Raw genomic sequence first — 13,029 nt, 5'->3', positions numbered from 1 at the left:
TGCCCCACCTGCTAGCATTGCATTCAGTTAATATACTCCCAATTTCAAGAACAACCAACAATCAGTTGAAGTTTATAGGACAGGAGGATCTCCCGGAGAGCAGCCGACTGGCATCGGGAACCACAAAAGTAATGTAATGAGCCTGTGGGAAGAGCTGTGCGCTAGCTAGTTAGCATCAAATTAACTAAAATTGTAAACGAAGAATGAAGAAATTTTAATATACTTTAACTGATTCAATTAAATCTTATTTATATAGCACCAAACCACAGTCACCTCAAGGTACTTAATATTGTAAGATGCAGGGCGTGCAATGACAAGATGAAGCCATGTAGAAATAATAACAGGCACCTGTGTGTGGGAAACTGTATTTTCTCATACTCTGCTTTACTCACTTTAATCTTCTTGGCCTTCTGTGTTCCACGGGCCTTCTCTGTGCTCTTCTTCCTCTTTTTGGATTTGCTCCTTTTGACTCTGTTGACAGTGAGTTTGATGCTGGTTGGTGTGTGCTGGGTGGCAGTATAGGAGATGGTGGAGGGTGACACCTCTTCATCACCACTCTCGGTTGCGCTACTCTCTCCAGCTACAAAAAAAGAGCAAATAAACAGGTGTTGATAAACCGCCTTCTCTGAGATGAAAACTGTAGTTTATGAAGTGAACTGTGATACCTGAGACATTTTCTGTTTTTTTCCTGTGTTGGCCTTTTACTCCTTTCCTTCTGTCCAGTCCCCTGTGATACAAAGGCAACAAAACAAATCAGACAAAAAAAATTAAAGGGGGCGATGTCATAAAGGCTTTTACCGCATGTTGTATTATTGTCACAGCCTGAATTTTAATAAAAAATAATTTTCTCTTATTTCCATTAAACAGGTTAAGTGCTACACACTTGTACCAGTTACAGCAGTTGGAACCTATGTTCCAGCATTCAGACAAGAAGGGCTTTTACACGTCTCACCTGCAGTTGTCGCATTTGATGAGCAGGCCGTCCGGCGTCAGGTTGCAGTGACACCAGGAGGCCCCATCCTCCTCTGAGGAGCTGTCGCTGTCGGCCGAGTTGTCCTCAGCAGTATCGTGATAGTGAGAGCTGCGTACCACGCCGTTGAGATCCATACGGGGAATGATGGTTTGAGAGAGCGGGGAGGCGGGTGGGGTTGGGGGAGGGGGCGCGCCATAGTTGTGATCCTGACAACACACAACGGAAGACTGTTGCATCTTCAAACAACGGGTGTTCAGGCAAAAAAGGGAAACGGAAAATGGAGACGAATGAAAATGAGGGCAAAAAAAAAAAAAAAAAACCAAGTATGTGAAACAGTTCAGTTGTTAATACCAGAAGTAGTGTGTGGTTACCAAAGACTAATAGCAGGACTCATATTTATACATCTAAACTACAAACATCACCAGTTCTTAGTTTTACTCTTATTGTGAAATCATAACAGAAGACACTTGAAAAGATTAGGAAAAAGGAAAGATCAGATAGATTAAACTGGGTCATTTTAAGCCACTAAAACATTCACAATTGTACACAAGTACTCCCATTATGAAAAGTAATACTTCAATAAGACATGCTATGATTAGAGCTGATGATTAGGGAAGAGCCGTATGAACTCACAGCATATGGTAGCCCCCGATACCCATGACTCTGTGCGCTCCCACAGCTGTGGTTGTTGTAGTTTTTCTCATTCACTGCAGGGCTTGCTTCAACTGACTCAGGGCTGGAAAAAATAACAATATATATATATATTTAAAACATTGTAAGCGACACATAGATAATGCTGTAGACATTTCCCCACTTTGCCTTTTTTACCAATGTTACACAAGCATCTGTTTTAATAAAGATCAGTCACTAGATGGCACCAAGATCCTTCACTCGCTGCCCTGCCTGGAAGAGCAGCAATTTAGGAAATGGAATGTGGGCCGCCATTATGTTATGCAACTCCCTCGCCCTTTAGTTAAGGTCTAACCAGACCAGGAACAACCTTTCCTACTCTTGCCTCGTACTCCAATACTGAAGCTAACATCAAGGTTAAAAAAAATAATAATAATAAATAACCACTGTGTGTGTAGTATGTCTTTTTTTTTTTTTTTTTTTAAACTCCCCTGCCTGAGCTTTGCAGGAAACTGAAGGGGGCCATGAACAGGGTTGGATGGGAAAGGGTCCAACTGCATTCCAAATAACCTCAGTCACGTAGGCAGATTTACCTTCAAAGAAGTGGCAACTGTGCTCACTTGATCTGTCTGTATACATTTTTTCAGATGCTATTCAATAGTTCGGGCATGGAGAAGAACAACATACATCTAGCTGCTTAATAAGAGGTGGAAGATAAGAACCTGTGACACAGGGAGAATAATTCAACTCTTGGATATTGGCTGTTCTTTTTGTCTGTGTAACAGACAGTGGTTGTCTCAAGTCAACTTAAAACAACCTTGAAAATTCATGTCAAAATGTCACATCTGGTATTTTTTTCAATGTCTATCAAAATACAGACTTCATGTAACATCATGTTACAGTTTTATGTTCAAAGTACAAAGCAGTCCCCTTAGAAATTATTTCAAAATAACACATTTGATTATGCATTGTGTAAGCGCTTCTTGAATTCATCTTAGAGGGCACTGGGGGTGCAGCAGTGTTAGCATCATATTCATACTTTGTTAGAAACAAATAATCACATTTTCCAAACACAGGAAATGCCCTTCAAACAGAAAGAAAATGTTCTGCTTTATGATGACTACTGCCATTGCTTTCAGCATTTCTTTTGCCCTGAGCACTCAAGCTACTTTACTCTTTTGCCCTTGGTCAGATCTTTGCAATCTTAAATTCCCTGTTCAACCACATTAACGCTTATGTTTAACAAATAATGAGCAGCTAGAGCATTATATAGTTCCACATAAACGCACATTTTCCAGACATCTCTGGATATGGTTGAAAACTTATCTGACTCCTTGTTGTGCAGTACAGTAGCAATACATGTAGATAATCAGGTTAAACAGGAAGTTTGTTTTCCTGGCACTCTTGTTCTATTTAAGCCATGTTACATCCGCATATGAGTATAAGGAGGTTGGGAGACATTTTAATCAGTAGAGCTGATGATCTTAACAACAAAACCCAGCTCTTACAGAACATTTCTTGCAAGTCACACCTTGCTGAAACTGACTACGTACTCTGATCCAGCAGCCATATCTGAATAAGACGTTTCAGGTGTGGTGACTCCCAGAGCGATTACTATGCTCATGACGTCCAGCACAGCGACGCGTGGGAGGGGGGGAAGAGGGGGGAGGAAGGGGAGGGGAAGGGGGGGGACAGGATGGGATAGGGGAAGGAGGAGAGGTGAAGCGAGGAATCACAGGGTCCCAATTACAGCAACAGACCACTCCAGAGGTGGGGTACCGCCGAGCCGTAGCCCACGGCTCACGGTCATGGGGGACCTGAGAAGAATGGGTACAAGACAGACATGCCATCAGTTACATACAGATCCATTGCCTGAATACAGACAATCAACGAATGGCTCAAAATAAGCAATGCATCTTGGAATGAACTGCATATTCAATCATAGACATGTTATCTTCTATAGACAGCTTTGTGTGTCTAATATTATAAAACAGGAAGTATTATTGTGATTTAAATGTAATATCAGGAATGGCACAGATATAAAACGGTTCCAGTAAGGCATCAAATGCCAACCTTTTTGCCCCATTTCCTGAAAATCTTGGACTCAAGAACAATTTACTCACATTTCATATCCATTTCACTTTTTTGCAAACTGTCATCCAACAACTATTCATCCATACCTATTGCCTGACATTTCAACTGCAGTATTTATCATTTACATTTAGTCAAATCCTTTAAAAATGAAAAGTCAAATGGTTTACTCTTTATGTTTAGAGCATAATTAACTGCTAACTGTATTTACAGCTAATAATTTTCAAATGTCTTACAAAACATAACTGTTTGCTAAACATAGTATTTTTTCTGTTATGTTTAGCTAACATTTCTGCTCATTTATCCTTATTGTTAGCTAGTTGCAACTTCTCGTGTAGGCCTTTAACAAAAAGGTTTCACTTGTTACCAGTACCAAGTAAGGTATTTTTGTATTTGTTTGTGTATTTCTACAGGTTTTTCATGACACCTAGCAGTTAATTTATACTTCCTGTTCTTACTTTTGTTTATTTAAGTGTTTCATTGGGGAGTGGACCGTCAGTTACTTCCCACGAAAGCAACCCTGACTCCCACCCACGAAGGTACTTGTACCCTTGGTTGCAAATCACTGCAGTAAACCAAAGGGAAAGTGTGTGCAATGCCAGGAACCTGGACACACAGCTAAATTGAATGCAGCTGTTAATCATTTTCATATTTAGTGTGGTTTTCCTGTTATGGAATCAGAGTGTCAGCATTGAAAAAAGGCTACAGACTTATGTTTAGTGAAACGCTGACTCTATACCTACTCAAACAACTTTCCTTGTCACAGCTGTTTGATTAAACAATGAATAAGTTACTGAGTTGCCTCCAACATTTTTTTTTCCAACAGCTTTCCAAAGGTCAACATTTATGGTGAAGTTCATATTTCTGATTAGACACAAAAAGATGACCACTAACTGAATGTACATTCCCTAATGAAAAAGACAGGGCTTGTTTATAAGGGCACTTTACCATATATAAACATTAATATATAAACAACTACCAGAGTTTACAACAGGTTACTGCCTTGACTGAAAACTGACAGTGTTGTCAGGTTGTCACGACCACATAACCTAAACATTAAACAGGAAACCCACTGTTGCACAAATAACGAAGAACCAAATTTGCTGAGTCATCTTGACAATAAAGGCTTCATGTAGTCGAAGAGAGCATTTATCTGCCTGCGTCTACAATGATAACTTGATAAGGACATTGTGTGATGGGCCCATCTCTTATCCATACGGAGGTGTTTAACATGGAGGAGGGAGGTGAGACTATTCAAAGAGCAGAAAAAACAACCAGGGGATTTACAGCTCTGCTTACACTCCCATCAGGATGCAGTAATGGAGAAACCAATAGGAGGCGCTTTTTTGCTCAGACAGCTGTAGAGGTGAGTCATTCAAGATGAGGCCCATCCCTCTTGTCATGTGACCACACTTAGCTGAAACACTGACCCACACTGTATCTTGTTCTCCTGCTTGCGCTCGCTCAACGACCCTGACAGAAGCGGAGCTAAAGGCAAGATCTGCAGAAAGAGGAACACGTCTTCCTGTGCGCTGTTCACACGACAATGAGAGGATTTGGCTCTCACCAAGGTCATCCCCTGGTCAAACAAGCACATAGATACATTAGCTTATAAAACCCCATAGTGATAAGATCCATTGCAACAAGAGTAAGCCCGACACTCAAACAGGCTGCTTTAATAGCAGGCATCCATGTTAATTAAGAACAACAGGATGCATGACATTTCTAGAGTGGTCCCTTGGCTACAGCGAGTGCTGCCCTTGTGCCCCAGCCCCAAGACAACTACAGAAAGATTGGGAGCTTCCAATAATGTCAAGGTCAGCTCACTGTCAAAAAGAATGTCAGCACCATAGAGCTGAAAATGCACATGTGCCTATGCACATGGGAAGGTGACAAGAAGAAAACAGCTCCCATGCATCTATCAGATAAGGACACAAGACACATACACACAAAAATATTTCGCTCTTTCAGGAACTGCTCTTTAAGCATGACTTACTGGATACATGAAAACAAACAACAAGCACAGACAGACAACGACTAACTGAAGTTTGCCTCAGATTTAGATATTTAGAAGATGGCATGTAGTAGAGCACCTCATTCAGGGGCTCTTTAAGCTGCTGGCGATCCCTGTGGAAGATCACTGCCTCAGAAATAGACACCTTGGGCCTACCCAACTCAAAGTCTCACTACTTGGGATCCTTCCAAAAGAACCAGACGGGGTGCTAGGGAGGTAAATTCCATACGAAGAAGGAAAGCCTTTCTTTACCTCGCTTCTCCTCCCTAACACCACCCTCTCTCCCTTGTTCATTCCTCCAGCCATGAATACTGGGCTCAAATTACCAAAAGGCTCAAAGTCTTTTCACTTCAGTAGAACAGAGGCCATTTCGGAGACAAGTCCAAAGGGGAGGAACATGCACACAAAATGAACAGCTCATAAGGAGACACAAACGTCACTTAAATCTCTCTCATAATGCCAGACGAGTCTTTGTATATTGTACAAATACCTGGTTTAAATAGTGAGCACATTTCATATAGTGACGAGCATGCATATATATTATTAAAATATGACAAATTAACATCAGAAAAATGAATGAACTGCGTCTGAATAGTGCATAACACAATGCGCCACACTATGAATGATGTACGCTGCTCACGCACTGCACTAAAAGATAAACTCTAAAATAACAAAACAACATCATCCAGCTATTTTCTTATCTGAAGTGGGTCACGGGAGCACCAGCAAGGAATCCCAGATCTCCCTCTCGTCAGCTACCTCCACCAGCTTAACCAGGGAAATGCCAAGCCTTTCCCAGGCCAGCTCATAGACATACCATATTTTCCACAATGTAAGTCGCACTTAACTTTAAATTTCTCCAAAATTGACAGTACACCTTATAATCCAGTGCAGCTTATGTATGATTTCTGGTTGTGCTTACTGACCTCGAACCGATTTTATGAGGTACACGGCGCTCAAAAATCTGTCAAAAATGTTTTAGTATGACTTTAGTAAGTTATGAAGCTGCACCGCTTGATGGATTATCGGAGCATTACGGCTACCGTAGTCAGGCGCCTGGCGGAGTAATCCAGGTCCTCCGTCCGCTTCAGGCCCCAAAGTCAAACGAACACTGCAGCATCACTGAGAGTTAAAAACTAAAAATTTTCACCTTTAATAAAATTATCAGTGTTGCTGCTTTACCAGGTGTAACAATTAAGTTTAACATCCAGGCATCCATGAAAACAGAAGTCAGCAGGAAGTTAGCTCGCTAGTTTCCACCTAAAAACATGATATAGCATGTTCTGACTGAGAGATTTCTGAAAAAATTAAACGTACAGCTCTGCTATCACTTCCAACATAAATGAAGACAGAAAACTAAACAGCAGTGACGTTTGTAGGGTTACTGAAGTTGGGCTAGCTGGTATATAATGCTGTGCTATGTGATCGCTAGCGACACAGCTATGTTAGCATAACATAAACACAGTGAAGCTGGAGGGATGAACGCTGACTTTTTTTTTTTTTACTTAATAAAAGTTAACGTGAGGGCTCCTGATGCTGTAAATGGACCAAACTTCAGGAGAACAACAGAGATAATCCATCCACATTACGAGGTTATTCATTAATATACTGCAACAACAAGGGATTGGAGCAGCTGCGAGAGATTTCAATATTAATGAATCAATGGTACGGAAGTTAAGCAAAAAGAGTAAGCTGAGTAAAGTTTGATCCGATTTTGTTTCGCTTAATGCGCCTTATAATTCAGTGCGCCTTATGTATGAAAACAGGCCTGCTCATCGACAGTGCGCCTTATAATCCGGTGCGCCTTATGGTCCTAAAATACTGTAATATTCCCAGCACGTCCCAGATCAACGCCAGAGCCTCGACCTGGTAGGACATGCCAGGCTGGAACAGCTTACCCTGGAGGCAACAGCCATCTTCTTTTCGATGTTGAGGAGTACCGGCTCTACTCTGAACCCCTCCAGAATGACTAAACTTGTCATCCTATTGCCAGGCCAGAGCTCATCCACCTTTCGGATAAAGCTCATTTATGCTACCGGTATCCGTGATCTCATTCTAATAATAATAATAATAATAATAATAATAATAATAATAATAATAAAAAATTGGATTTATATAGCGCTTTTCAAGGCTAGTTTCAAGGCACCCAAAGCGCTTTACAATGCCACTATTCATTCACTCTCACATTCACACACGGGTGGAGGTAAGCTACGGTAATAGTGTTAATAATAAGATCAGGCCTAGAGTAACAGATGTTTGGCATTTCTCAACAACAAGACGCCATCTGGTGGCAGATAGATGCATAACATTTAGGCCATATATGCACACACAATCTAACATGGTGCTTCACAAATAACAACAGAATGGCAAATTTAATCTTAGTCCAGATCATTTCCTCTACTGCAGCACTATTAACCAAGTCTTTATGTAACCAAATTATAACGACCTTACATGGTGGACCATATTAATTTGGCAAATAAACGAACAAAAACAAAACATTGTTCTAAAGAAATGTACAGATTAAGTCAATAAAAACTACAAAACGACAGGAAGTCCAGATTTGGTTTACCACATCGAACGAGTAACAAAAAACTATGGTGAATGTTCAAAAGTTTAGCATCATACCTGCTGCTGGTAAGCATTACACCAACATTTTCAATCCCAATACAGATAATGTGTCCTTGAGGAATACGGCTTTGTTTTAGATGGTGCAACTAGCCAACTTCACAAACTGCCCTTGGTAATCTATGCCAGAAATGCTACTCAGATAAATTTTTATTCTCGTTTTTTCAATGTACAATGGCAGTGACCAGTTCAACACCACCAACCAGGACAATGAGCTGTACATCTCCACAACATTCGAGAAGGCTAGAGTACCAACCTTCCTTCTAAAAATGATCCAGTAATGTGGTTGACTAGAACTATACAACATTTGAGTAGCATTTAAGAACGAGTTATAAAATCCTTCACCTCCAAGCCTTAGAATAGGACTGCAATATCACTTCTGCATTAAGGTAATGCTGATATTACCATGTGAGAAAGGCACAGCACTGGAATAAATGCAATTAAGTCAACTGAACAAACTCTAGAGCATGTACTGTGGCCATTTTGTTTACAGTAAAATGTTGACTTCAGTGTTGCAAATTTAAAATACTGTTTTTGAAGCTACACTAAGAGCTAAATGACCTCCAAGAGACAAAGAACATGGCACTACAGGTACACTACACTACAGGTAGAACACTGAAAAACAACCACTGGCTTTGTTTTTCTTTCTGAAAATGAAAGAAATACAAAGCCAGTGGCTATTCTCAGATTTCAATTTCACAAAGATTAACCTGTGCGTGCATTTTTTTTTTCTATTTTATGTGCCATTACAATTTTGACTAAGACATTAAATTAACTGGCGAAGCAGGCCAAACACCATGTCTTGCCACCTATAGCTTTGATGAAACCAATAAGTGGTCTTCACAGGCACAAACATAAACAAAAACAACAACAACAACAAAAGCAAAAAATTCCCCAAAAACAAAACTGGAGTTTAACATCATGTCCATGCACAGTGTCCACCTGTGCCCGACCAAGCCTCCACAACACGTACAGTCCAGTGAGATTACACCAACCCCCTCACTCTGCCCCCGCACACATGCTGGCTGTACTAGGCAGGATATGAATATATCTGCCATTCCCCAGAAATGTGCAGGTTGAACTGCACTCTAAGCAACAGCAAAAGGAAATAGAAGATGAAGAGCAGGCAAATCAATAGGGCCTGGCTTAAAGACAAACGGGATATGCGGTCAGGGAGAGCATGGCTCAGTCCAGATCTTATTTCACACTTACCCAAACAAATTCACAATAAAACAAAATGATAAACACACACACACACACACACACACACACACACACACACACACACACACACACTAAACAGGATGTGAGGGACTTTAACATAGATTTGTACCGAGCATTTTGACATGCATTATAATGCTGCTTCGCAGATTTCTCTAAACACAGAACATCTACAGGATAATGAGCCTCTTAAGGGAGGATATGAAAAGATGGCCTTTATGGAAGGTATTTTTATCCACGTAGTTCATTTGTACATTTTAATATGACTAACAATGGCTTCCACTGCCATGGTGACATAACAGTTTGTTTCTCTCAAGCAACAAAATATTACTATTATTATTCTCATAAAAAGAAGGCAAAAATCACCCACACAGCTCAATCAGTAGCTTATTCCAAACTGTGTCATTCTCTTCCCTGAAATCTTTGAACCAGGCAAAATAGAACATTTGAATAAACAAGATGAAACATTCAGATACTTGGGACTACAGACTATCCCTCACTGCACTGCAGCAGCATAATCGTGGGCTTCAACCACAATTACAAAGTGCAAGAGCTGCCTGAAACAGATATGGTTTCCACACAGCCAGCCAGCTGAGAATGCTCCTGGAACAAGCTGTGATCTGACTGAGGCATCAGCCAACTGTTCAGGCAACTGTACACAAATATAAACAACAAAGCCTACTCTGCATAACCTCAAAACATGTGGGTAAAGGGACGAAGTATGAATAAGTGATGCAAGCATCAGGTCCACACACAGTTAAGAATATTATATGCTATAGTGACTTGCAGCTGAGTTTATCTGTCACTAGATAATGCTTCAACTTTAGCCATGATGTGGCTGTTGTCATGCTGAGCGGTCAAGCTTCCTGGGAGTGCAGTGTGGCCTGCCATTAACACAACAATGTCCAGCTGCCTGAATGGACCAGGACCAGACTGGAGATGAGAGACACACAATAGAGAACAAAGGCCAAGTGGGTGCTGTAAGAAGGGTGAGGGAGAGAGCAGTCGACAGCAGGGCTAAGCATGACATAAAATCAATCATCTGTTTCAAGCCAAACAAGCCAGCTACTGTCCATTTCAGGCTCAGTAACCCTGAAGAGGAAAAAACAAAGGACTAAGCAAAATTCAGACAGTGTCTTTCTGCCACACCTGTATGGTCATTCTTCCCCTGAAGTCGAAGTCAAATGGGCTGCTATTAAAGACTGACTCAGCGCACCAAAACAACAGCAACATTAAAAGGATAATAACCAACAGGGTTACTGTAGTGATAAACCTCAACTGAAAATTTCTCTGTTGGGGAGCTAACTAAGCTAAACATTTTAAAAAGCTTCAGAGAACACTCGAGTTTTCATGAATAGCAGAATTCCCTTTAAAATACTACTAAATGTGGGAAGAGATATTTTCCAAGGAGTAGTCTAGCAAAGGTATGAGAGGAACCCCCCCCCCCACACACACACACACACACACACACAAAAGGAGGAGGAATCTTGTTGTTAGGTAAGCTCATGCTCTGACATAATATAAACCCTCTGTCCTACACCACGTGATCTCACTGCATGACAAACACATTTACATGACATTTCCATTTCCTCTTTTGGGTGACAGTATTATCTAGAGTGGCATGAGGCCTTGCCCTGCCACCACGTTGCTGCAGCATACATATGCTGTACTTTCTGGTGTGAGACTGGAAGGTGTCACTCAAAGGAGAAAAGAGTGGACCTTGGCAGCCATTTTGAACTGCTGTTATATATAAGCCTTTCATAGTCCAAGTCAGATGTCCCTCTCTCTCTCTCCCCCCCCCCAGGTTGCACTGGTCACTCATTTACCCCATTTTTAGTCCCAGTGTTGTGCATTAGAAAAAAGGGCATCTGCAGCAGACTCTTGTCTGGATTGACTTTGGTACCAAAAAAATGCTTTTCCTTCTGCTCTGTTTTATTTTTAAGCTTTCTACCAGACTGACAGCACCCTCAGGGCACTCACATCCAGATTTGTCCTTTTAGATTTTCCAATCTGATGTTTTTTACAAAACAGCTGGGCAGTTCATCATCATCACAATTATTATTGTGGTGAGCACTGGAAGAGGCAGTAAGACTGGAGAGGAAAGAAAGAAACAGGATTAATGTGGCGAAGTCTAAAATGGCTGCCTGCAGTTCAAAAGGTGGACGGGACAGACAGAAACTCTAAGCTGTATGCAAAACCACATACCAGTAGAGAGCAAGATGAGCAATGTGAGGTAAGACAAAGAAAAGGAAATGAAGGACACAACATCACAGTGCACTAAAACAAGGAGAGAGAGAGAGAAAGAGCAAGCAAGCAAGCAAAAGAGACGATTACATAGATTGCCTGCTTCACCCCCCTTCAGCCTTGTGTTTTTTTGTTTTTTTTTTTTAACCCTAGCCGCCTCCTCCTCCTCCATTATTCTCCCAAGAAGCATTGCTTCTCGGCACAAAACAGAATTAACCAGCGCAGCCCTCTGCAACACTGCTCCCCCAGCACTGAGGAAGAGCTGCGCCCCATTGGAGCAACTTCAGAGCTCATGCACCAATAGGAAGCCACCACTAAGGCAGGCGTCACAGGGACTTGTTTTTAACCCTGTTGTGAAAGACAGCAAGCCGCATAACACACAGCGGCTGCAGAGGAAATGCTATAGAGGAGAAAGTAATATGTACCTAAAATTAAGAAAAAAAGGCTTGATGGGTAGCTCAAGGGTACTGAAGATATTAAAAAGATAAATAACACTTTAAAATTTTATTTTAAAAAAGATTAATTTGTATTTAAGGAATAAAACATTGTTAATAAAATGCACCGCAACTAAAATGCATATGACATATTCACTGAAGTGAATACAGGTTACATGGAACCACAATGGTAACTTGGCTAACTTGATCACATGAGCACAGCACACACAAAACCTTATTACAATATCAATAGCTACACCTGCCCTCCATGTAATGATACAGAGTGTCATCAGCATGCAAATGGAAAGCTAAGAGGATAGGGTCCCCCCCCCTTTTCCCTCACAGCAACAATCCCTGCGCCCTTCTCCCACTGTCTGCACGCAGAGAGAATCCTGTCTTCATTTGGAAATAGGCCAACATCCTGCTTTATTCTCCTCTGTACATAAACATAAACCAGAGTTAAAAACCTCTAAAGATTTTGCATGATCCACAGTGCCTACTCGGGCCAATTATGCTTTCAAGGACATGTCATGAAGCAGTTATATGTCTTTGTCTTAAATTGCTAGGTGAAAATTATTAAGTGAAGCGGAGCATTTCTCACCAACACAAAAACTGGGCCAAGCTAACCTTGTCTGTCTGCACATTCTTCATATTGCCAAATTTTCAGCGGCCCATAGTGGGAAAGAAGGGTCCATGTCCCTCAGACATTTCCACTCACATGTACACACAAGTACTGATTATTATGCTCTCAAAGACAGCCTAACTGATGTAACTACCCCTACCCCCACCACAAAAAC

General features: G+C 41.1%; 2 protein-coding genes across 5 annotated transcripts in view; one reads left to right on the top strand and one right to left on the bottom strand.

Annotated features, from left to right (window-relative positions):
- Window positions 1–13,029, top strand: part of LOC146669067 (uncharacterized) — a 576,742-nt gene that overhangs the window by 339,503 nt on the left and 224,210 nt on the right. The gene's annotated exons all lie outside the window — the stretch shown is intronic.
- Window positions 1–13,029, bottom strand: part of setd5 (SET domain containing 5) — a 30,288-nt gene that overhangs the window by 14,206 nt on the left and 3,053 nt on the right. For 2 of the 4 annotated variants that reach the window (XM_085405500.1, XM_085405502.1), the window contains exons 2-6: window positions 3,157–3,420; window positions 1,607–1,709; window positions 953–1,209; window positions 666–727; window positions 393–580 (exon numbers count right to left, since the gene is read on the bottom strand). In XM_085405500.1, the coding sequence (XP_085261626.1) occupies window positions 393–580; window positions 666–727; window positions 953–1,209; window positions 1,607–1,709; window positions 3,157–3,227 (681 nt within the window). In that variant the 5' untranslated portion in view covers window positions 3,228–3,420. The remainder of the gene's footprint in view (window positions 1–392; window positions 581–665; window positions 728–952; window positions 1,210–1,606; window positions 1,710–3,156; window positions 3,421–13,029) is intronic. The other 2 variants (XM_085405501.1, XM_085405503.1) reach the window with 1 other exon arrangement.

Source organism: Rhamphochromis longiceps, linkage group LG5 (assembly GCF_057381845.1).
Source record: "Rhamphochromis longiceps isolate RC_006_pf linkage group LG5, R_longiceps_female_GT1.1, whole genome shotgun sequence".
NCBI lineage: Eukaryota > Metazoa > Chordata > Actinopteri > Cichliformes > Cichlidae > Rhamphochromis > Rhamphochromis longiceps.
Note: the sequence above shows the minus strand (reverse complement) of the source record. Positions and strands in the feature narration are given on the sequence as shown.